The sequence below is a fragment of the Thunnus albacares genome, chromosome 3 (assembly GCF_914725855.1).
Source record: "Thunnus albacares chromosome 3, fThuAlb1.1, whole genome shotgun sequence".
NCBI classification, from domain to species: Eukaryota; Metazoa; Chordata; class Actinopteri; order Scombriformes; family Scombridae; genus Thunnus; species Thunnus albacares.
The window spans coordinates 24,703,671-24,728,597 of record NC_058108.1 but is presented as its reverse complement, the minus strand read 5'-3'; the positions used below and the strand labels follow the sequence as shown (position 1 = coordinate 24,728,597).

Sequence of the window (24,927 nt, the reverse complement as noted above, 5' to 3'; positions counted from 1 at the left end):
CCAATAGCACACCCTCAGTCCTCTGCTGTTGGCCACAGATTAGCTCCTCTGAAGCAGTGGGGGACTAAATGATTTGCTCAAGGGCACCTCGACAATAGTTGTTCAGGGATTAATTTTCCTCACCCACATATTGAAGTTGTTAGGTGATTCCAAGATCTGTAACCTCTAGGCATCTTCCCTCCTGCTAACAATTCTATATGTGTGTGTGTGTGTGTGTGTGGGTGGGTGTGTGGGTGTGTGCAGGTATTATAAAGACTGACAATGGTGAGAAATTTAATTCTAAAGGTGTTGAGATCAACTAAAAATGGTAAGAGACATGATTGTTTACAGGGAGCTACCTTACTTTGTTGGAAAGCCTTGTCTGAAAATGGAGCAGTCAGTTTTTTTTTTGTTTTTTTTTTTGTTATATTGTAAACTAAACCTACTGTGTACCTGGTTGTCTGCACCCCAAGACCTATGACAAATAGTAGCAGTAATGATGGTGATATTTTCTAATCATGCAGCAGTTTAAGACTCAAACTTTATCATGTAATATTTCCTACCTTTTGGTAAAGTTGCAATGTGATGTGAAGTTTTATAACATAATGATACAGCATTGTTTAAACAAGCTTAACAAAACATGCTGCTCTAAGGTATACAAGGTCCGGACCATGTTTAGATGCATTTCACCATGTTGCAAAATATCAAAGGATGAGCTTTGGCGACAATGGCAAGATTGATGGAAAAAGGTTGACCGAGGTTCAGCACCGGGGTCGAGGCTACGGCTGCCACTCTTCCACTTAATGCTGTGTAATTAGATTGAGATCTTGAGCGAGGATGGGAGGAAAAAACCCTGGGAACATTAGATTAATTAAAAATTTATGCATAATTCATAATTAAAAAGGAATTCATAATTTGAAATGATTAGCACCCTCAGCGCCATCCTGTGACCCCGCCAGGATGCACGGGGACTGGGCCGGCTTAGTTAACTCCCCCTCGATCTCGCACGCCCTGGCTCCACATGGATGCCCCCTGGGTGCCAGTTGCACTTCACTTCCAGACTGCACAATCAAGCTCAGGCAACTCCCGGAGGAGCCAAGATGGCTCCTCGCAATGTCAGTCCAGTGTCAAGTGGCGGACATCTTAGTCAGGGCATCATTCAAGGAGAATTAGGGAGGATATAAAAAGACAGGACAAGAGGATGTTGAACTCGAATGCATGATGATGGGTTTTAATGAATACTGGTCCTTTGATCACAAAGTTCTCCCTTTGTTGGGGGTGGAGTTAAAGATAGAAGGTTATGAAACTGAGAGGAAGTGGGCTCAGATCTTTGTGAGACTTACCCATGCCACGGAGCAGCCAGGGAGGGAGAGGTGAGGAAGTTCCTCCTGGGACCTTTAGACTCTATTTCTTTTGACCTCCCTGACAACCCAGATTGAGTGTGTACACGAGCAGCTCATCCCTCCTGCTTTTACACTGCTGTCTCAGTGCCTCAATCCCACAAGGCCTGCGAAGAGGGGGGGGGGTGGACATATAAAAAGCTGGAGAGGGAAAGATGAAAAAAAAAGAGACATATGAAGTGACAGCAAGTGAGGGAGAGGGAGAACTAGGCAAAGAGGGAGTTGCATCGAGTTCCCCAGGCATAAAAAAGCCAGTGAACTCTTCCTGACCTCTGACATAATAAGCATATCATTTTTGGGCTGTCCTGCTTTCCATTGAGTGTTATACTGATACCCTTTGATTTTTATCCTTGCACGCTGACACAACCGTTAGCTATCCAGTGTGATCCACATTTTGATTCAGAGATGAAAGCCACCGAGGCACTTTGAAATGCACAGCCCCTACCCTGTGCCCAGTGGACCCTGAGTTAATAATGACAGTGGGCACTACACACCCTCCAAACACCAACCCCCCCCCATCCCCCGCTGCGGTGACACAGGCACAACGAGCTTGACCCTGGCTGGGTGTGAATAATTGGCATGCAGGGGGTTGTGGGAGGTGTTGCATCTGTCATGATGCTTCTGCAGTTGTCTTATTTATCTTTTTCCTAGGAGAGTATCTTGCATGCACTGCTTTGCTGTAGTGAGATGATCCACAGGCAGAATTTTAACGTTATACATTGAAAACCTTGAAGGATTTTGGTGAGCACTGATTTTTTTTTTTTCTCTCCACACAGACATTAGTTTAGCCTCATTGCATTTGAAATCACCATTAATGCATCATTTGTATGTTCAATTATAGATATTCTTGGGCTTTGTTGTACCATCTTTTAGTCATTCTAAGTTGTCAAAGAATATTCAGAATCCGGAGTGGTCTCGTCTTTACTTTCTTTGTGAACATCTAGATTAAATCTGCATGTCCCTTGCTTTCCAGCTCTGCATGAGCAGATACAGGAAGGCCTTTTGTGTGTGACCTCTGGTCCATACATCCCCGCTGCAGCCATCAGTATCACTGTGCAGTGTCTAGCACACTGTCAGCTTTTGTTGGGTTCTCAACCTGCCCCATGTAGCCCTGTGCTGCTTTTTTTCTCTGGGAGAAAACAGCAGCCAATTGTCAGAGGGGGAGCAGGCCGGCGTGACAGAGGTGGAAAGCTAATGAAGTTATTTGACGGAAGCCCTGGCCACGGAGCGAGAGGTGAGGCGGAGTGGACAAGCGCCTGGCAGCGAGACGGATGAGGCGCGAGAGAGAAGCGTGGCGAGGGGGTGGGTGGGGGGGGGGGACAGGGAAAAGAACGGCGATGTAAGTAGCGTTGGTGGCAGGTGTCAGAAGGGTGTGATAACATGGAGACAAACTGATAGCATCGTCAACCCTGAGCTAGAACCAGCCTTACAGTATCATGCACAGGGAGCTGAAATCAGCCTGGGTACGTACGCACACAGGCAGGAAGTGCACAGAAGAGATGCCCAGTCACCCAGAGATGCCCATCTCCTCCTCAGATCCGTGTTCACTTCACAAGATGATGTGCCAGAGTCTGGACGCTCATCATGCTATTGTGATTGTGAAATTCTGACGGACAAAAGGCTAAAGTGTAAGCTTGGCATTGTAGGCTGAATTGTTCCTTTTGGTACTGTGCTCTGGCTTTTTGTTATTGACGCATCAGCTTGAAGGAATAAAAAACTTGCCCATTGGATTAGGCTACTAAATAATTCATTGGGTTCTGTAACATAGATTCTGAGTGGAAATACACTCTATTTATAGCGACAATCCAAAAGGTCACTGGAGTGGTGTGACTTTGTGTGTGAGTGAAAGTCCTGGGGTTGTTTTTGTTCTCATGAGGCCACAGAGGAGAATTTGAAGTTTGTGTTGAGTCTGTGTTTGTCTGCGGCTAATGTGCAGCACAGCTTTTGCATACGGTTGGCATGCAGCATGACACAGCGCGCGTATTGTTGCGACAACACAAAGTAAAGCTTCTTCTGAAGATATAGTTAGGTATGTGTCTGCGCGGGTAAACGTGATAGTGTATTTTTTATGTGTGTTTGTAAAGTGGTGACCAAGTGTGCTGTCCCTGTCTGATCCGACATGGCCCAACACGCTTCTAATTAGAGGACGTCCTTCCAGGTGCTGACCAGGTTATACTTAGCCTGCCCGCTGACATCTGACGGTGTGACATTTCCAGCTGGTGCCGCGTGTGACCCTGCGCCACTGCCCCTGAACTTGAAGGTCACCATCCACCCCCCTCCTCCCCCCTCCCCCCCCCTACCACTCAACCTCCTCCTTCTCCCCTTCTTGAACTACAGCCCTGGTCCGCCATGGTGTGGCACTGTGGCATCATGGCACCACATGGGTGGTCAAAACACCAGCACCTGTCCCCTTTCCCTGCCCTGTATCCCCTGTCCCCGAGCCCTCTATCCCTCCGGCATAGATCATCATTAATCAGAGGGGCCGGAGCCGGCACAGATTGATGATGCGGGCAGGGGGCGGCGGGCCTGTGGCGGTTAGAGATGTTAGGTGAGACGGTAGGGTGAGAAGAGGAGCAGATCTCTGCTGGGGCCAGAGGAGACTGGACAGCAGTCTGCCCAAGAGTGATAGCCTCTCTTATATCCATGCCCTGTGTGTGTGTGTGTGTGTGTGTGTGTGTGTGTGAGAGAGAGAGAGAGAGACAGATTGACTGTACATGTTAGGGTGTACAGATTATTTGAAATCTGTACAGGTTAAGGGTTGTGTTGATAGATGTGTGGATGTGTTTGTTGGTGCTGCACCACTGTTTGAGTTAAAAAAAAAAAAATTGAATACATTTTAAAAAGTAAAAATATTAATTTCTGAATTAAAAGTAATAGGTTGATTACAGAGGTGCATCAGTACTTTGTAGCTTTGTAGGAGCTCCCAAACTTTGGTGTCTGTTGCAGCATCCGCAAATGAATTTGCCCGCTTCAGAACACATTACCAACACTGCATTACAGTGACATCATATTACAGACATTTTGCTGTGAGGAAAAATATCTCTCAGATGGGGGATATTTCCAAAATGGAACAAAGACAATAAAAATGTAGAAAGCAACGTTCTCCACATCCAGTGTGTCAGAGATGACCAATAAACATATGTGGTGGTCTGCCCCCATAAACTTTGTCACAGCAACGGGGTTCTGCATCCTGACTCTCGCATGAAAAACACAACGCCACAGTGACATACTGTCGCATCAATCCATCACTTTAAACAAAACTGAAACACAGCAACATTGCAGAGAATAACTTGAGGTCACAGACTTGCGTTTCACCGTCCTACGCACACACTCCCTACAAGCTTCATGTTTGTTAAAAATAATCGCAGCTTCTCCACTTCCTTCCTCAGCTGGTGACCATAATCGTCATCTAATTAACTATCTAGTCCAAAAAATAAAATGATTTACTTATACAACGAAAGAAAATGTTTATATTCTTTCAACAAGTTAATAAGTAATGGACGCACATTCATGTAATGGTTTCAAGTTTCAAATATTTGGATCAGTACTGCCAACACCCATCAACATCCACTACCTTAAAAACACTGTGGTGCACCTGTAGTATATCAGGTTACAATAGTGAATTCTGTACTTAAACATTCCTCACAGTTCCTGTAGTGCACTGAATGAAACTAGGGTATCAAGTGACTATGCACAGACATACTGTATATTTCTAAAAACAGCTTTTCTGAGTGATTATGGCCATTTTTAAATTTCAACAATGTTGTAAGCTGTAGCCTAGGTAAACCTTCGTTTTGGTACAGAGTGTAGAGGAACGTGACGAGGGACACAGAGAGCCGCTTGCCCCGCTGTTCTTTTCTTGGCGGCTATCGGAAGTTGCTCCATGTCTAATTATTAATTATTCATCTAAGGCGGATTAGATGTGGCCCAGTTTCTCTTGAAGATGACTTTAGAGCAGAGGGATCCATGTGACAGTTCATTCCCTAACCTAGGCTACATTCTGCAGAGATGGCAGATAAGGCTTCAGCTGATTGTTATCACAATCTACAGAAGTACAGGAATTATTTCATGTCCTCACGTCTGAGGAGAATTCAAACGATGTCAAAGGCAAAGGAAAGGATAAAGAAGCCTGACTTTAAGTGGAAAGCGGCTGAGAATAAAGTCTACAAAAAAAAATCAAGTGTGAAAGAGAAAAGACGGAGGAGAAGAGTTGGGAATTTATTGCGGATGCTCTGAAGACTGAGAGAGAAGGACAGTCATGAGGTTGCACCCTCTGTTTTGTCCCACAGCTCCCCAACTGTGGTGTCTTGTCGGATTGATAGGACTGTGAAAAATCCACAACTGGCCACTTGGTGTTATGTTCAGTTTTCTTTCTTGTATTATACGTTGTATCTTTTGACGTTTGCTTGAGAGAAATGTGAAATAATGTCTTTGTTGGATATTACACTACACTGTCAATTGTCTTTGTAAATCACTTTGCACCACACTGAATTTTTGATAGATGTGTGACCCTTGGGTGCATACAGGTTTTAGAGACCTTACCCCTTTTGCTCTTGTTATTGCTGGATTAAATTATCATACACCTTTTAACTTTTTAAAATTTCAAAATACTCAACAAACCACACTTGTTTGGTCACAACCAGTATTTGGTCTCAAATTCTTTCTCAATTTCTTCTCATTCCTTCGATCTTTTTCTGTCTTTCTGGCTACAGCGGCCAACCAGAGGGAGACGTTGAAATCTCCATTCCACTTAAAGGAAGAGCCCAAAGTGGAGGAAGCATTGAGCCCCAGACCAGCCTCCCAGTCTCAGAGCCAGGCCCAGCCCAGCTTCCCTGTGACATTCTGCCAGGACGGGCCAACGGGGGCTACAGCAGCCGCAGAGCGCCCAGGGCCACTGAAACCAAGGGAAGGAAGCCCCACGGCTAAGAACAGCTTGCTGAGCCAGGATATCAATGTTAAGGTGGCCTCTGAGCTGCTGATGAAGCTTTCAGGTAGGATGTGTACACATCTATAGATCTTTGCATGCTTGCAATAAGGGGGAAATGCTAATGAGCTTTATAGTTCTCAGAATGACCCGTAAAAACAGTCCACTGCAATTCTGTAACTCCTCTAAATCTAAGAAGAACAGTTCATCTGTGATCTTGATAATGTGTATGTATCGGATGCCGATACTGCATTTCTTAAATATGTGGAAAACAGTTCATGCAAATTCATACATGAATATATAAAAGTTATTTTTATAAAAAGTATTTCTTGGAGACAGTGGACATGTTCTGTGTTATTAATAATTGTTGTGCTGGTTGGCAGTTTCAGTTTCAGATCAGCCGGTAGCAGCTCAGAAGGTTAGCTGCAGGCCAAAAGTTATGCCACTGACCGCTATAAAAGAGTTCTGTTGTTTTCCACCATAGTATACCTAACCGAGCTAAAATTGGGGGCTTCTCAAAGGTGGGGGAGAAGCATATGTGGTGAAATGGTCTTTGTTTCTTTGTGGCCTCTGCTCTAGATTGTGGCTGCAAAGCCTTTGTATCCACTGAGATGATATTCAGGTCACTTGTCTTGATCCTTTATTTTCTTTCTACCCTTCTCCGTATCGGGTGTTTCCGACTTTTGGGCAACGAAGGGTAGATTTATTTTGGGCAGTTGATTGTTTTCGCTTCTGAAGTCCCTCTCCCTGCCAAACAATTAGCAGATGATATGCTGGATCCGCTTGCTTTATTGAACCTAAAACTCAACCATGACTTGCCTTTTGTTCTGTGATAGACGGTAAAACAGTAAGATTTTTGACACGCACCCACGTCTCAACCTGTGTGTACAACTCTGGAATAATTCAGTGCAGAGATGCGGTGATGAATTAGCCTTTACTGCACATCTTTTAGTCTGAGCTCTCAAAAGAAGTCGGTAACAAGACCTTAGGCAGGGACTCCAGCTTTGTTCATTGTTTTGCCACACATTGCGTGTGCTACTGTACTTAGCATTATGTAAATGTTAATTTTTGTTTTTCAATTATTACACACTTTGCGTCGCTGCTAAATCGAGTTTCAAGCTGCTGCTTATTTTTGACTCCATCCAAAATGACTATTGAATGTCAGGTCTAGTTCGAGTGTGTTTTGGACAGGTGTTTGTCCGCTGTGGGCTGCTGGAGAGCGTCTCACAGGCAATCAAGAATGCAATTTGCTGGAGTATGTATCAGTATGTACAAACAGAGCTAGTTTCCACAGTTACTTCATATTCAGAAAACTGTTTATTTCCCGATTAAATACCGAAAATCAATACACGAATTAACAAATATTTTTCAGATGATAGTTATTATATTAGATACTTTGTGTAGCACCAGAATGGCTTCACCTAGCAGATCCTCTGAACTGCCTTATCTGTTCAAGAAAAACGAAATAACAGCCTGGTTTCAACATTGGAATTTTTAGTATGCTGGAATTGATCAACCATAAAATTTACAATGTGACACATACTGTTAAAAAAAAAAAAAAAAAAAAAAAAGAAAAAGAAAAAGAAACACAAAGCAAATGGCAGTCTGATGGTGGCGCAGTGGGGCGTTGCTCTATCCACAGCTCTTCATCCTGTGCCAGTGTGTGCGTGCTTGACAGACACCTCACACACCGGTTGCCATTGTTCTCTCTGGGTCGACTGGTGTTCAGAGTGACTCATGCTGGCTGGGAGCTCTGTGGTACTACACGTGTGCTGCTCCACTGCCTGCCCCCAGGTCACGTTTCCCTGTGTGTGTGCATGTGCTTTTGTGCGCAGGTTTGAGGAAGACAAAGATGACATGATTACTACTCTAAAACAACAGGGGGAAAAAAAAAACCTAATTTAAGATAATTAGCCTTTGTAAATCAGAGAGAGAAACAGAATGATGTGGGCAGTATATAATTCCTCTACTGTACTGCCTCCACCTATGTTCTTTGTTTTATCAGTTCTACGTCTTTCTCTCCTGTCATTTCTGCTGTTTCCAATCCCTGCGCTGATGTTATCCTGCCAGTTTATTTGGACCACAAGCAGCATGGCCAGTGTTTATCCCCTCCCATCACTTACACTAGCTCTGCAAGGTTGACCTAGGTTAGGGAGAGATGCTGCAGCGTTCATCCGTCCACTGGCTCCCTCTGCCCCCTCACACAGTCCTCAGAGCGCAGTGCCGTCCATTGCCATGGCAACAGCGGGGGCGGTAGATGGAGAGGGCTGTCTAGAGTGACAGCCTTGACAAGAGTCTGGACCCTCAAATGACCCGGGGGGTGGGGGTGGGTGGGGGTGGGGGGGGGGGGGGAGAAAAGATGGCGAGGAGGAAAGGAGAGAGCTGGGGAAAGGTCATTGCCGTTACAGTCACGTGTGATTACAGTCATGAGGTTCAAGGGCATCTACACTGTAACCTTTCTCTGTCCCCTGATAAAGGTCGGCCCCAGAACACAATAACCCAATAAGGATGCTTAAATAGGGAAATCACATTGGGGAGTTTAGGCTAAGCGTGCTCTTTGTTCAGAACATCACTATTTGTCTGTTATTACATGCTTATTTCCTCATTCTTACTGTAGTGTCACTACCGCAAATGGACACAGCCTAATTAAATTTCTTGTACTCATCCTTCCTCGACCATGGCTTCGGACAGTTGGAGCAAGTGGGGTTGTCATCATTACTGTCCATTGTGCTGTAACATGAGTTGCATCATTCCTTTAACTAGGTCACTCCTTCACTTCTCCCTCCTCCCCCCCCCCCCCCCCCCCCCCCCCTCGCTCCTCTCTTTCTTATCAAACATTGGTTGGTCACGTTGAGTCGCCTTGCTAGCGCTACCTCCCCCACATCTGCTTAAAACCAGGCTGCTGGTGTCTGGGGGCTAATTACGCCGGGCTAAATAGTCCCTGGCGCCAGCGGCTAACGTGTACTAGCAGATGGGCGCTGGTGTTGCAGGGCAAGGGGAACATGGCGTCACAGGAAGGGAGGGGGAAGGGGGGGTACAGGGTCCTAGGTGGTGCCCTGGCAGACTGGCATCGTGTGGGTAACAGCCGTGCCACCCACTCACCATCCAGCCACCACCACTATAGGTGTGAAATCACACTTTGTACTCGCTTAACTCATTCCTCATTCCTTAGGAACAGGCCCTCCATCTCTGAGGACATTTTACAGGCCCTTCTACAGCGCTTGTTACCTTGCTAATAAAAGTTGCATTAAGCTATTTTGACTTAAGGGGCAGAAAAACTCCAAACCAAAGTAACAGCAACAATTTTGTAGCTTATCAGGTTCTTTTTGTTAATAATAAAGCAAACAATAACCTGCTTGCACATCTAGAAGAAACAGAGAAACACGAGCGTCCCATTGAAGTGTTTTCTGGCTACCATTCAAATGAAGGCTCAGTATTCATTGATGGTTATCTCTGATTAGGTCAGACAACTCTAGTGATAGTGGATGCCTATTGTTTAATATGAAACTGTATTGTTTTGGTTTTGTCACTGTGGCAAAGCAATTAGCTGGACAATGGGTGTTTATTACCAGAGACACTGGTAGTTAGAGCAGCAATGGACACATCTGAAATCTCCTTTTTTTTTTTTTAAATCAAAGGATGCCAACATCAGCTGACCTCCCATAAATATACATGACATAATTTCATCTCCTGTAGGAGCCAAACTGACTGACCAACCACATGTTGTAGGCCTGCAGCGTGGATATTGAATGTTGTCACTGTCGACTGGATAAACTGACAGTTCAGTGTTTATGATTCAGAGGGATTCCAACAAAGATGACTCCTTCTTACCACTTTAAAATGTAACTTAAACTCTTACAGTTGTAACTCTGCTGCACCACTCCATACTGCTATTAAAATGCATTCATTAAAATGCAACAGATAAAGTTGCAGAGTGCATACTGTATCTGTCCTGCTGCCTTTAGGTATTTGTAGGAATTTAGTCAATTGAAGATAAAAGCTGTTGTGGATGGACATACAAGTCAGTATCACCTCACCTATCGTTAATCCATAGCTCGCTGCAGGACTGGCTTATCGATTTTTAAATGTGTGTTTTATCTACAGCATGTGTCTATCGGGTGTAGAATGTTTTTATTTACATTATTCAGCATTATTATGTAATTGCTACATATTTCCACACACTTTCATTGCGCTTGATGATTGAATCACCAGCACCAACAGACCTGGTCCTCTGACACCGATTCTCAGTATAATTTTTAAGAGCCAATTTTTCACTAAACCTGCCATCACCTTCACTCACACCGCTTCATTTATTTGGAGCTTACATGAGTTCATACTACTCCTCCAGCCTTCGCATGATGGACAATAAAACACAGGTGAAGGCTAGGGAAAACACCAGCTTGTCTTAGCATCGGTAGCGCTAGTCACTAACTGTTTTGTGACAAAGAAAATGATTGAATCTTTTATTATAATGACTGTAACGGTTTGAATAATATGGGAAGCCTTGCTTTCACCTACATCGCGTTTACCCCTCTTTAGTTAGCGAATCAGTGTAATGCTCATAATTTATCTTTCCCCTCACATGAAAGGAATTCACCATTTATGCAATAAAGCTTATCACAGCATACTGTGTAAGCAACTGACCATTTTAATTCACAACACTGGCATTACTGTAAAGTATTACTTTCTGTAATCTGCTCCTGGTGTCCTCACCATGCCCCCTCAGTGTGGCCGCTCACTGACCTCTCTCACTCCCACCCTCCCTACCTCCATATTTGTCTTTCTGTCTTACTCGCTCCTCATCACTGCCTATAGAGCTCTTCACAGAAATGCATCCTTTTGCTCCTTGATATACTGTATGTGCTTGTCTCCTAGATAGCTAGTCATATATATATATATATATATATTTAAGTGATTGACAGAATCACTGAGGCAACCAACTGTCTTCTTTTGTCTTGACCTTATTTGATAAAGCCTTACTAGCCTTGTATGAGCTGCTATTTGTGCCAAATGTTTTTGTTTAGGACCACTTTATAAGGGCCATATCTGGCTCTTTATGGGCAGTTTATCAAGCACGCTGTTCCAGAGTCAGATATTGCTGCAGTTTGTGATCGTTGGAAGGCTGAACTACTGAGAGCTAGCTGGTCGAGGATCAATTGTAGCAGCAGCTGTCTGTGAAGGCTGCAGGCAAGGCTGCTGTGGCTCCCACATGACATGCAGTCTCCACACTGCAGCCTTTGAAGCGCCTGAACTCTTCACCCCTGTCTGAGCAGGTCAGCTAGAGAGCAGGAGAATAGAGAGATTGAGAGAGAGAGGGATGGGGGCAGGGATGGAGAGATGTGGAATAACAGAGCAGGGGAGAAGGGTAGACTAGGATAACGGGAGGGGGAGAGGTGGAGAGGTTGTCATTTATGCTCTAGCCATTCCTCATCCCTCTGTCCACCCCCAGCTCTTCTCTCTCTCATTCCACTTTCTTCTTTCCTCTCTTACCCTCAGGTGTTCTTTTTCTGGCACTGTTTGACAATGTTTTCCCTCTCTTTACCCTTCCCTCTGTCTGTCTCCCACACTTCACCGTCTGTCCAGGTTTTTGTTCCTATACTGTTGACGCATCAAAGCGCTGCAGTAAATTGACTTTGCATGTATTAAATCATTAATGGTTTGTGACAGTTTTTATCTAAGTGCAGTTACAAATCTGTCCTGGGTCTGTGCTTACTGTACAGTATACTCCTAAGTGAATTTGTTTAGGCTGTCACGTCCACACAGATTCAAGTAGACACTTGAGGTCAAAGTTGATCACTAAAAACAGAACATCGCACAAACCCCAGTCACTTCCATTCTGACTCAAAACCAGAGTAGTGCTGTGTCAGAGGGAACAAGGTATGTATAGTGCATTTATAGTAACTTGGCATACACACATCGTGAAAGTATGCAACATGGTTGCGGTGACATACCTAACGGAGCTAATACGAGCTTTCATTTGCAACCTTTTACTTCGTTGAGGGTGACATTTTGACAATCCACACAGACTTACCATCTAAGAGTTTGTCATTATTGCTGAAGCCCCTGCTGTGCTTCACGAATAGGACCTTTTGTATCAATTTATCTAAGCAAAGATATAAAGCTTGAGCACTGAAACTAAATCCAAACTCTTAGTAACCAACAGCAACAACCAATACAACAAAGATGCAAATTGATTCAATTTTAATTAAAGGTGTTAGTGTCTGCAAAAAATACATTGTATTTAATTGCCACACCTGCTCTCAAATTAGCAAAAGGTTTAACTAACTCAAAAGTTGAAACCTTCGGGAAAAGCAAGAATGCTCGCAGGAACGTTGTTGTTAAGGTTCCGCGAAAGTGGATTTAAGTAGAATACCCAAGATATGACAAATTAATCTCAAGTATTTCTGTGTATGCGTGCTCTCCTCTCTAGATGTTGTTGTTAAATTAAATAATATTAATGTTATTTAAAATGGATCATGTCAGGTTTATCCTGCCCATTAAAACCTCGAGTTCAGGCAGGAGCAGACCGAGCTAAACTCTGCTGAGGACTTGTGTACATTAACACAAGATTAATGTTTAGATAAATGTAGGACAAATTGTGGGGAAAAAAACAACAAATTAAACATTTTGTACTGAAATAATACTTTTATAAGTAGGTTTCCTAGACACAACAAAGCCGTAATATTTATTGAAATGGGGTAAAAGCACTTTTGCACACACAAACACATCACACATTCTTCCAGACCTGATTCTGTGTCCTTATGGCAGCTGGTGTATCACAGAGCAGGCACACACACACACACACACACACACACACACACACATACACACACACACACACACACGCTTGATTCAGACGGACTGAGGGCTGCTTTTTATGGCTGCGGAACATTAGGTCATGACCCCAACCAATAAGCCACAGCTATTATCAGTGTGGGAGTGAGGCCATATTTTCATTTTTTATTTTGTGACAGGTAGACTTTTGATCTGGCCTGCTGTGATGTGATGCTTCCAGTGTGTTTACAATGAAATATTTTCTCTCTGTGTCATGTGATCTCTCTCTCTCCGCAGGGTCCCTTTTTGGGTTATAAGCATGTTTGTCTCAGAACTGGGAGCTTGAGTGCTTACAGTAAAGTAACATTTAGTGCGTTTTGTTTTTTTTTTTTTTTTTTTTTTTTTTGGTAGCACAGCAGTCCACTCAGCCTCTGTCGTTAAGGGTGGTGATCCAGTGATGGAAGCTTGCGTGTCCCTTGGTTGACCCTTACAACGCGGTGCCCCCTACCCCTCCGCCCTCCCCGTTCTCCTCCTCTGCTCTGCCCCTCCATCAGCCTCTCCTAGGTTACTCTTGGCCAACTCTGGCCACCTGATTAAGGGATTAGTGGGGCTGATGGTTGTCAGTGTCCCCCTCATGCTGGCTTCTACCAATAATCCAGACACCTGGACCTAGGGGAGGAGGCCGGGGGGGACCTTACACTTTAATTCTACCACATAAACAGTATAGTACACACACACACACACACACACACACACACACTGATTCAGCTCACAGTAGATATTCACACGTGTACGCAGTGCACTGTAGGTCCAGTCTTGGTGTCTAACACTGGCCTCGTTCAGCCTAGAAGTGGAGAATGTGAGGGGAGGGGGTTGGCAGGGTTAGCGCAGGGTTACTGTCTTGTATCTCCCTCCCTCCCTCCCTCTTTTCTCCAGCTCTTCTAACCTCCCCCCCCGCCCCTCCCACTGCTCCCGATGCCCTGCCAAATTCATATATCCCATAATCGTGCTGAGTCGCCATGTCAGCAGCACTGTATCACCCCCACTGCTTTGTCTTGCTCCTGCTTGTCACCACACTGAGACACAGCCTCCTGCCATCACTCCAGTCAAAGATCAGCTACCTTGGAAATACGGACTCTAAGGGATGTCCCAGTCAATCCAATTTATTTTTTTTTCTCCACATAATACAGCTGCACAGTTACTGAAGCCTGAAGTAGGCTCATATTTAATTTGGTAAATATAGCTATTAGAGAGCCAATTTCTGACAGCGGAGTAGCTCTGTATTAAGAAAATATCACCTGCATCAGAGTTTCCTTTTTAATGATTTAATGGCCTATAGTCTTTTGTAGAATATCCCTTGAGAGAGGAGAGACTGTGTTTGATTCTGCAGCTCAGCTCGGGACATTCCTAACAGATGCCATCTCCCTCTTGACTATTTTTAGACCGCTCTCGTCGTCTCACCTTTTGAACTTGTATGAGAAGTGAGTCAACAGCGGTTTCACCCATTGAAGCCATTGTTGATGCTTGGAAACAAACAAAAAAAAAAAAAAAAAAAACGGCCTTCAATCTATGACTCTTACATCCCACACCTCTAGTTCATCATAAACAAAGATTCATGGCTGCTTAGTTAACATTTCAAGTGTTTGAGAGTCTTTCCTGTTTGCTTCAGTGAACTCGCATGAGCTGCTGGAGCCCTCCCCAAGCGACTGTGCGACCTCGCGGTGCCCTCTTGCCCTAATAATCACACAGCTAGATGCTAACCGGCTCAGCTCAGCTTTAGAGGCATTGCTCATGTTTTGGCTGTTATTTGGATTTCCTCATTTTAGCTTTAATTCCATTCATACAACATCTCCAAACATGTATGCAGTGTGCTTAATTTATATTTTAGTGTTTTTGCTTAGATTATTCAGACAAACAGAGTAGATTAATCATCTGAATACACCCAGTAGAAAATGTTTTTCTCATCTGCCCAGAGCTTTTAGGAATCAAATGATTTGTTTTCTGTCTACTCAGTGTTTATGATATCTTTTTAATGTGTGGTTGTCCCAGAAGAAAGATTCCTCCTCTGTTGTGTTCCTGAGGGTTCATTTTTTTTCTTTATCCAAATCAAGAGTCCAAGGATAGAGGGTGTTAGATAGAGGATGTGTGTTTTACAGATTGTAGAGCTCTTTGAGACAAATATGTTATTTGTGAATTTAAGTTATATAAATAAAATTGGCTTGACTTTTACAGGATTAGCTGACAGGTAATTTGTCCTAAAAAAAACATCAAATTAAGCCTCATATTTATCATAATAAAATGATGCAGTTAGAGTTATGTGTAATACATATGGTTTACTGTCAGAAGCTTATTTTAAAATATGACATACAGTATGCAAGCTTACACATTTTGCTGCACTTTATGTCCAGATAAATTGATTTGAATTGATGTTTTTGGATCATGCTTTTTTGACAGCTGGTTGTTTTTTGAGTAGTTTTTAGCACTGTAATGTAATTCAATACAACAGTCCTGTAATAAATATTACCTTTGTTAAGCATCAACTACCCTAATAATTGTGCTCCTCCATATATGTAAATAATTCATAAATTGAACAATAGAAAGTATATATTTTTTTGTAAGGTATTTTTTGCACAGGCTGTTGCATTGTATTAAATTGTGTTTTTGTTTACCTGGTTAGTCGATGTATGTAGTACTATCTGTATATAGTACTCCTAGCATGTATTCTGGGAATAAAAAAAGCCAACTAAATCTCTATCCCTGATACTGTTTAAATGGCTGAAGCTCTTCGATGAGAGTCTAACCTGTAATTATCCTCTGGTTCAATCATCTTCTGCAGAGAGCAACAAAGATGCCCAGTACCAGAAGGTGAAAGTAAAGGTGGAGCCCATGGAGGTGGACCCACCGCCCGCAGAACTCACCCCACCTGCCTCTCACCTGCTGGCTTTCAGCACTTTAGGGGCGAGTGAGAAGAGCGAGCCGATGACGAACCTCCCCGAGACGTTGACCCGCCCCCAGAAAGACCTCTTCTCCCAGGACATATCGGTCAAAATGGCCTCCGAACTACTGTTCAAACTGTCAGGTAAGTTCGTTCAAGAAACTGTCAGACACATACTGCTCTGTGAGCAACAGTGGATCCACAACACACATGCACAGCAACATGACCCCCCCCCCCCCCCCCCTCCTCCCCCCCCCTCCTGTAAACCTTGGACAGTTGACAGTGTGATACTTGACTATAAAACCTACATGTTTCCATTTCCGTCCTCTAGTGGCTCTGTAGTAAAGTCAAGGATATATGCCATGTAATGACATCCAGCTTTTTACCTGTATGGCCATGAACGTGACATTGAAGTAGGAGACAGTTGTTTGTATTGCTAGATTAAGACCGAGCTTTGAGGTGTATCCGTGCACCCCCCCCCCCCCCCCCCAGAGAAAAGGTGCAGATGCGCGTGTGTGCTCAGGCTTGTAGTCCCGGGTTGTGACCTCAGCTCTATCCAGCCTCTGATTGCTTCGCTTAAATGCCATATAGAGAAACAAGCTCGTGTAAAATCTCTTTTCTTCTCTCGCTCTCAACACATATTCACAAATTCACACATTGACAGTCTTTCTTTCCCACAGAGTCTTGCATGCACACCTTTACACACTCCTCACACAAGGCCCCATGGGGAGTGGTGTCTGCACAAATGCCCCCTCTTTCCCTCCTCCCTCTCCTCCTTTCTCTCATTCTCTCTCTCTCTCTCTCTCCCTCTCTCTCTCTCCCTTGACTCGTTTTCAGACATGCCGGCTCAAGCACACTTGGCTGCACACGCTCTACCCCCCCCCCCCACCCCCCCTGCACTTCCCCTCCCTCCTCCTCCCTTTACATTTCTCCCGTGCGGCATCTCCATGGCAACGTGGAAAGAGACCTCTGTCCTTGGCGAGCAGTGTGACGGAGTGGGGTGTTTAGGGTAGGGGGGGGGGTTGGATGGGTGGGTTGTAGCAGGAGAGGGGAGGAGAGGGGGGCAGAGGATAAGGAGGGTAGAGAGGGCAGCGGGGGTACGCAGTATGCCCACCCAGGGAGGCCAGGGCATCGCTAGCCTGGCAACGGCGACAACCGCCCCCTCAGAACTGGGTTTGAATGTGAGGGGGACTGGAACAGAGCGGGCTGCTGTCACACAATGAGCAATCAATATGAATTACCCAGAGCAGTAAGACCTCAGAGACACATCAGTAGCAAGGTCGCTCTGAACACTGAGATGGTTGCAGCTTTGAAAATTCACTTCAGTGCATCGCCTCGAAACTCACACATGTGGCTCCATTCTGTGGCATTCTTTATAGTGCTCTTTACCGCTAAACACTGAAAACAGGTAGTCTGTATTCACATCGGTCGGCCAAGTAGTTATATTATCTTATTTTACAATTCTCATCGTACTTCACACTTAGAAACCTCTTAAAGTGTTTAAGATTGAACCACTCTGTGAGAAACCAGATGAGACTATTCAGTTCTAGATGAGCTTCAACCATATTAGAGCTAAAATAACTGACTGGGGATTAGAGCCTAGGATCTCTGGCATACAGAGGTGGCCTACAGGGCCTTCACTCCACATTTGCATATGTGTCACTACAGACGCATGCGACGCCATTTTCACACTTGCTTTTTGAACAGATTACACAGAATTAGCGTAATGTGTGATCGTGATCCTTTAACTGGTGTTATCTGAGGCGCCAGGAGGGCGGTTGCGAGTATTGTCAGAAATCTAAAGTTGAGGCGGACTCAAAGGCATCAAGAAATCATTTTCGGGAAAACACAACTGTTCCAGCCCACTCTGTACTATAAATTTGACTCTTTTATATATATTTTTACCCTGATAAATAGATTTCAACAAACTTTTCTAGCAAAGACTTTAAACAGTGTTGTACACCGAACACTGGCACAATGTAATGTAAATTCTTATTACATTAGCCTTGCATTAAATCCTAACTTTTTCAAGCTTAAAATATTTTTTTCCTGACATCATGTCAGAGGTGTCGATTCAACTCTACGGCTGTCTCTGAGGCTGTAGTAAGTGTTGGTGTTATATGTGACTCGATTAATATCGAAAGTCTTCATTAGCATACAAGAGCGTGACCGTACACAGACAAACACTTATGCCATCCAGGCAGTCTAATGCGGATCTGGCTAGCCATTATTATTCTTTAAAAACTTCTCATATTTGTGTTGCTGGGCCAACTTTCAGCCCACAGGTCAGCGGGCCCACCAGAGAGACTCCCACTACTCCAGATGGCCAATGCACCCCTGCTGGCATGGCAAACCTGTGCTTTACCAGCCAAGCTAAACTTAAAGTAATGCACCAATCTGGCTCATATAGTTTTTATATCTGTCTTCCACAATGCCCTATATGCAGGGAAGTTTCAGTACATTTTTTTTTTTTTTTTTGACATATTGACAGCCGGTCACATCTAAATATCCCTTCTGACCAGGACTTAAAATTATAAATATAAATTGAGTGTAAAAGTTCATTCTTGTATTTGGAAATGGTAGTTAGACAAAAATAAATAAATATAAAATAAATCTCAACTCAAAATCTACTTAGTAGCTTTCTCTGGAGCCTCCATCAGCATTTCACAGCTTTCCATTAACGGATTGAGGTTACTCAGTTGTTATGAAAATGTTTCAGTCATTGTCATGTGATTTAAGCCTGGAACTTCTGTCACTTGATAATAGGTAGTCGTATATGCGGGGTTAGATTTTAATTGATAATATGATAAAGAAATATAAATAATAATAATAATAATAAACTTTATTTATATAACACCTTTTTTAAACAGTTAAGTGGAACAAAAAAGGTAAAATACAAATATAGAAATTATACTGTATTAACTGGGTTGATGTCTTTTTTTTTTCTTTTTTTTTTTAGAAAAAGTCAGCAAAGCCAACAACCACAAAGACAGTAACATGGTGGGAATAAACAGGTGAGTCAATAATACTCCATGTACTTAATTTGCTTTTTAGCAGTGAAACGTCTAAATTGTCTAAACTTTCTTCCCAGTGTTACATATGATCTTTTTTTTTTTCATTTTCATGTTTAGTAATAAACTGTATTTTCTGAATATAGCTTAAATATTTGTATAATTCAGCAGCAGTGTGAGTGTCGGTATCATGCATCATGTCTCTCTGTGTTTCAGTCCGTTCCTGGACGAGTGCTTCAGACAATCACCCTTTAACTCGCGCTCCAAGAGCTCTTCCCCCGCAGAGGCCAGCTCCTCTACCAGGGCAGCATTCCATGGTAAGACACATGTAAAGCACATACACAGTAGAGGAACATTACTAGAGGAGTAGTAGAGGAACATAGGCGTATTATTAGCAGTTGCAGGCGAGTAATGGATAGCTGGATGTTGCATCTTTGCTCATATTGCGTTTTTGTGCTTGTGCATATTTGTTGTTTAACCGTTTTCCAAGATATTCTCCGAAAAAAAAAAAAAAAAAAAGCAGGAAAGTAATCTGCAGCTGGCCAAAAGAGGGACGTCATTAATTGCCAACAGTCCGCATTGCAAATTCATAATTCAATATCTTGTCATTCTGACTAACAAGACTTGGATTCTGGGAGAGACGATTGATAATGTAGAGATGTGTATTAAACATACGCATATACTGCACATACGTGTTCTTACATTTACATATACAACACACATACTCTCGCACAGAAGCTTTGTAGCCTGGCAAGCTAATCAACATCTAACTCCACATGACGACGCCTCCACATGTGAGGAGGCGTCACAATTAACCACCTCCAAACTTCACATGGATCTCGCCTTGCTTTCTGGTGTACCTCCCCTCCCCGTGTCATACTTAGAGCTCCGACAGGCCTTTATGCACTCTCCCGCATTTCCCCAACCTGAAGGCCTCTGCCCAGGGCATCCCTCCGTCTCCCTCTTCTCTTTTCTCTTCTCCTCTCCTCTCTTTTCCTCTCCTCTGGCATCCCACAACTTCCCTTCACGTTCCTTTGGCAGTGAGAGATCCAGAGGTTAATTAGCTTGTGCCAGCTTTGCCTGTCCCTCTGCCAGTTAATGAAAATCTGATTGGCTTCTGGGTGTCAAGAGTGTCCTGAAAGTTAATTCGCCCAGCCCACCTCCCCTTTTCCCTTGTGTGTTTAAGCTTCAGATCCAGCCTCTGCTGCTCTCTCTTTTTTACTGTAGTTCTGTTTTACTCTTTTTCTCTCCTTCATATGTGTGTATCTACACCTGTTCTTCTTTAGTCTGTTCTATTTTTCTCCCCCTTTTTTTTTTTTTAATCACCCCCACATTCTTAATATTGGTACGCATTTCTACCTGCAGCTGTAGGGAGGCAAACCTTCAATCAAACGGATTTTCTGTTAAGTGGTCCATGAACTTGCAGGATGCTTTCCTGTCAATTCATCACACATTTGCTACACTAGCCACCTACCTTTCTGGATCCAGCATCAAGAGAGTCATAATTTTAGCTAAGATTTACTGGGTGTAAATTTATTTGTAAGTGATTGCTGTATCATGATTGTTTTGAAACTTGCTATTTATGGCAAGGTACCTGTTTTGGTTTTTTTTGTAGAAGAAAAATATTCCAAGTTCTGCCAAAAACCAGGAAGTAAGAACTGCAATTTTCTACTCACAGACAACAACTACTCTATAATGCTATTCCCCTGCCAGCGGCATAACTGGAGATGTACTGTAACATCATCAGCAGTGTTTCCGAGATACAGAAAACTGTTCATTGTTATGGCTGCTAATGGAGTGTGAGTGCAACAACTATTATGTAGAGATAAAGCTGAAAAGTACGAGTCTTTCCCTTTAAACAGGCGAGGGAGAATACATGAGTAGGAGTTTGTGTGATGGCAGCGTGACTTCAGGAGTTTGCTGTCTTCTCCCTTCAGTCGGTAGTTTTAGCACAATCTTTCATTTCTTGTTTATGTCCCTCTCTCTCCAGCTCTAATAGCACTAATTAAACCATTACCCACTTCAAGGCCCACACCACACCCTAATTGGCTTAATCATCAGTGTGTTTGCCAGGCCATGGCCTCAAGCCCCTGCCGGTCGGCTCCTCGTCACCTTGTGTGAACAGGCCATCCCCTAGTCTCACTTGTGTGAGTCAGGACAAGTTAATGCTGTTATGTGCTTAGCCGCGAGTCCCATAAGAAGGTCTAGGGTTCTCAGAATAAGCCATATACAGACCATGAATTTGGAGAAAAGCGGTGTGAATAGCTGGTCATAGTCAGATATCAGGATCACCGTCATGGTGAGAGGCAGATTCCAGCTAATGCAGGAGATCAGGAGGTCCACGACCTGCAGTAATTCAAGTTTCTTGAGTTGTCTGTTGTGTATGTGTTGTGACAACTTTGTCACCTGTGTGGCTGTGTGTGAGGAGCCACAAACATACACGCCACCTTTGCTGATTACCTACTTAGTTTACAGGCAAGTGTTGCTTTACACCGGCCTACTTGCATGTATTTATCATCACACATATGAGCTCACTCACCCTTGTTACAGTGGTGAGTCACAGACCTGCAGCAGAAAAGACTCACATGATTGTTGACTCAAAGGCAAAAGAATGGTTAAAATTAATCTACATGTCAGCAGGCTCATCATATTTCAAGATCCCCCTCCAGACATGCTTTATGATATGTAAAACTACTCTTCTTGGAGTATTAATTTGTGACTGATGTGTTTTTGATTGAACAAAAAAGTTCAATTACCAGGTTACAAATTCTTCCTCATTGAAAAATCCTGAATTTATGAATATATAAATGTTTTTAGTTTGTAAAGATGAACCACTCGACACAAGATGTCTCCCGTTTCACTGAACAGATAAGGTGAGCACAGAAACTTTCAGCAGATGAATGTGAAAACAGCCTTCAAGTGTCAAACTCTGCACATACATCATTCTGCATAGTGAAGCTCAAACATCCAACTGAAGTAACAATAAGCACAGTGTGTGATTTTTGCTTATATTTTGGGAAACTACATTTCTTAGAAAGACGTCAGACATTGAAAATGATATGTAATCATGACTTAATTTAAATACAGTTTGAAGTTGGTGTTTCTACTCAAAGCTGAGTTCATAAAAATATATTATTTCAGTTCTCCAAGTTGTGAGAGCAGCATTTTCCCCGTCAGAACATATTTAGCATTTCTTAGAATGCAACTATCTCATATACATAGGCTTGATTTATATAATCAAAAATCAAGATAAGAAACTCAGTGCATTGAAATTAGATTATCTTTCATCACTTAGAAGCATCTTTTTGTGGCGCATATATTACCTAAATGACAAAATAAGATGCCTATAGGTAGTCCACCGTACAGTCATTTGCGCATCCTGCCCTTCCAGTGTCTCACTCTTTACCTTCCAGTCGCCTGCGTATGTAAACTAGCCACTCTCCTTTGGAAAATTAGAAGATGAATAGATGAGACATTGTTTTTACTGAGCTTGGATCAAACACAATGTTCTGTACTTTGTTTAGAACAACTCCAAATTTATCTGATGTGACGAATAGAAGCAAGTAAACATAAAAACACAACATAAAGTCACTTGTTTGCATGTAGAGGGGCAAAGAGAGGATTAGATATGTGAGAGATACTGAAAAAAATGCTCTGCGGTGTGTGTGAGTCAGTGCAACACCAATAAAATGTCCTTTCACACCACCATCCAAAGCCAGTGCATCTGTTCTTTAACATTTGGTTAACATAAAACCTGCCCCCAAATGCCAGGAAACATCTTTGCTATCCGTCATTGTGGTATTTTAACACATAAATATATCATCAATAGTGTTTTTTAGGACAACTTCTACGTAAATGCAATTTGGGTTTGAACATATACTGTACATTATGTGCCTTACGGATTATCTTTTTTCCTCTTTAAGCAGAACTGTGAAGTTTATATACACTGTTTTACATTTGCTAAGAATCCAAAGTTGTGGGTGAGCTGGAGCAACTGAGCAGCAGAGTTTTTCCATCCCTTTATAAACACTGAAAAAAAAAAAAAAGTTCTTAGAGTAACTTAAATAATCTTTTTTTTTTTTTTTTCCTTTTTAAGCGCCCTGCAAATACCAAAGTTTTGGCCAAGGTCAGTCTGTGTAGCGTGTTCCCTGAACAGTATAGACAAAAAGTAAAAAATCCTTTAGCCATCTTCAGAAGTTTTATTGCACAACGAGAAAAGCGGTACATGTTTTACCCTCCTGAATCACTGTTTTCTATTCATGTGCCGGTGTTAAATTCAAAGCAACAACTTCAGTTCTTAAGATTTGACCAAAGCCTCTGAAAATACTCTCACTCACTTCTTTTTATTCCTTTGATTAAAGGGTGGATGAAGGGAGGGTGTTGACAGGGAGGGTTGGGTGTTGAGCTACAGTACAGTGGTCTGCTGCAGGCTGGAGAGCAAAGGACTGGTGCTCGCTGTTGACATTAGGAATGCATTCGCACTGCATCCCACCCGCAGGCTAAACAAGGAGCATCTGTCAAATGGTAGCAGACAGGTTTCATTCTTGTGGGTTTGCAAATTAGCCCTCAGTGTATCAAATGTCCAGCTGTTGCACTGAAACCGAAGTGAATGAGACTTTTTCTAATTGCATATGTCAGGGAACTTGAAAGAATTCGATTTTTGGCACATTTTCACAGATAAGATTGTACTTTTCAGTTTTTACCCATGTTATACTTACAAAGCCGCATGAGTGAATGAAAGACTAGTGCTCAAAATAACGATAATGACGTTATGTCGCTTATTATATCGATGAATCAGTTCGTCGTTTGTTCAGAAATGGTGAAAAATGTCTTTCACTATTTCCCAAAGCCCAAGGTGACATCCTCAAATGTCTTCTTTTGTCCCGACCACCAGTCTACAACCAAAAGATATTCATTTTAGTATCATAGAGGACTAAATAAACCAGAGAATATTCACATTTGAGAAGCTGGAATCAGAATTTGAATTTCTTTTTCTTTAAAAAAAAATGTCTCAAAACAATTAATCGATTCATTTTCTGTTGATTGACTAATTGATTTATTGGGTAATTGTTGCAATTCTATGCAAGACTATGCTTTTGTGTCAAACCGGAGTCTTATAAGAGTAACTATAAACTAACCTTAAATAATTATTTTCTTAGCCAACTCTTTTAAAGTGTACAGTTAGCTGGTTTTCCTCTTTCAGTCTCCTATTAATCAATATTCTGTTTCATCTCTTTTATTCTCATTTGTGTCATTTGTCCTGTTGCCTGTCCTTTTTTGTTTAGATATGAATTTCCTTATTCGGAGAAGTAAATATGAGTGGAAGAAGCCAGATTTGTCCTGTAGTGTTTTTGTGAAGTCTCAGTAAAGATGGATAAAATTGGGGCGTCCTGGTGGTCTACTGGTTAACATGTACACCGTATACTGTGATCGCAGTACTGTCGTCCCTCCTCTCCCTTCTCTCGTTTCCTGTTGCGTCTCAACTGTCCACTATCAAACATAAGCAAAATACCCCCAAATACTTTAAATTAACATCACTTGAGCAGGTTAGTACATGAGCACATACCACATCATTGTGTTATGGTTTTCTAGTTATGGTTTCAACATCAATACATATTCAATTCAGGCTACTTCGTTTGGTCTACAGCATCATGACTTCACTGCCATTCATCCACCTGCGGATGCTTTTGTGGCTGATCGTGTCAGCGGTGAATGATGGGGTTTGGTTTTCTGCGTGTATGTGTGTGTGTTTCAGACTCAGAAAAAGATGACGGGGAGCCGGGAAACGGGATTGCCCAGTGGAGACTAAATGAACAGCTTTTCCCCTGTCCCGTCTGTGGCAAAGTGTTTGGTAGACAGCAGACACTTTCTAGACATCTGTCTCTACACACAGGTAAACGCACG

At 42.8% G+C, this 24,927-nt stretch overlaps 1 protein-coding gene across 3 annotated transcripts in view; it reads left to right on the top strand.

Annotated features, from left to right (window-relative positions):
- The window catches only part of znf827 (zinc finger protein 827), a 62,853-nt gene that overhangs the window by 26,710 nt on the left and 11,216 nt on the right, over nt 1-24,927 (top strand). For all 3 annotated transcript variants that reach the window (XM_044347206.1, XM_044347205.1, XM_044347204.1), the window contains exons 5-9: nt 6,092-6,370; nt 15,914-16,156; nt 18,972-19,026; nt 19,240-19,340; nt 24,779-24,916. In XM_044347206.1, coding sequence (XP_044203141.1) covers nt 6,092-6,370; nt 15,914-16,156; nt 18,972-19,026; nt 19,240-19,340; nt 24,779-24,916 — 816 coding nt within the window. The remainder of the gene's footprint in view (nt 1-6,091; nt 6,371-15,913; nt 16,157-18,971; nt 19,027-19,239; nt 19,341-24,778; nt 24,917-24,927) is intronic.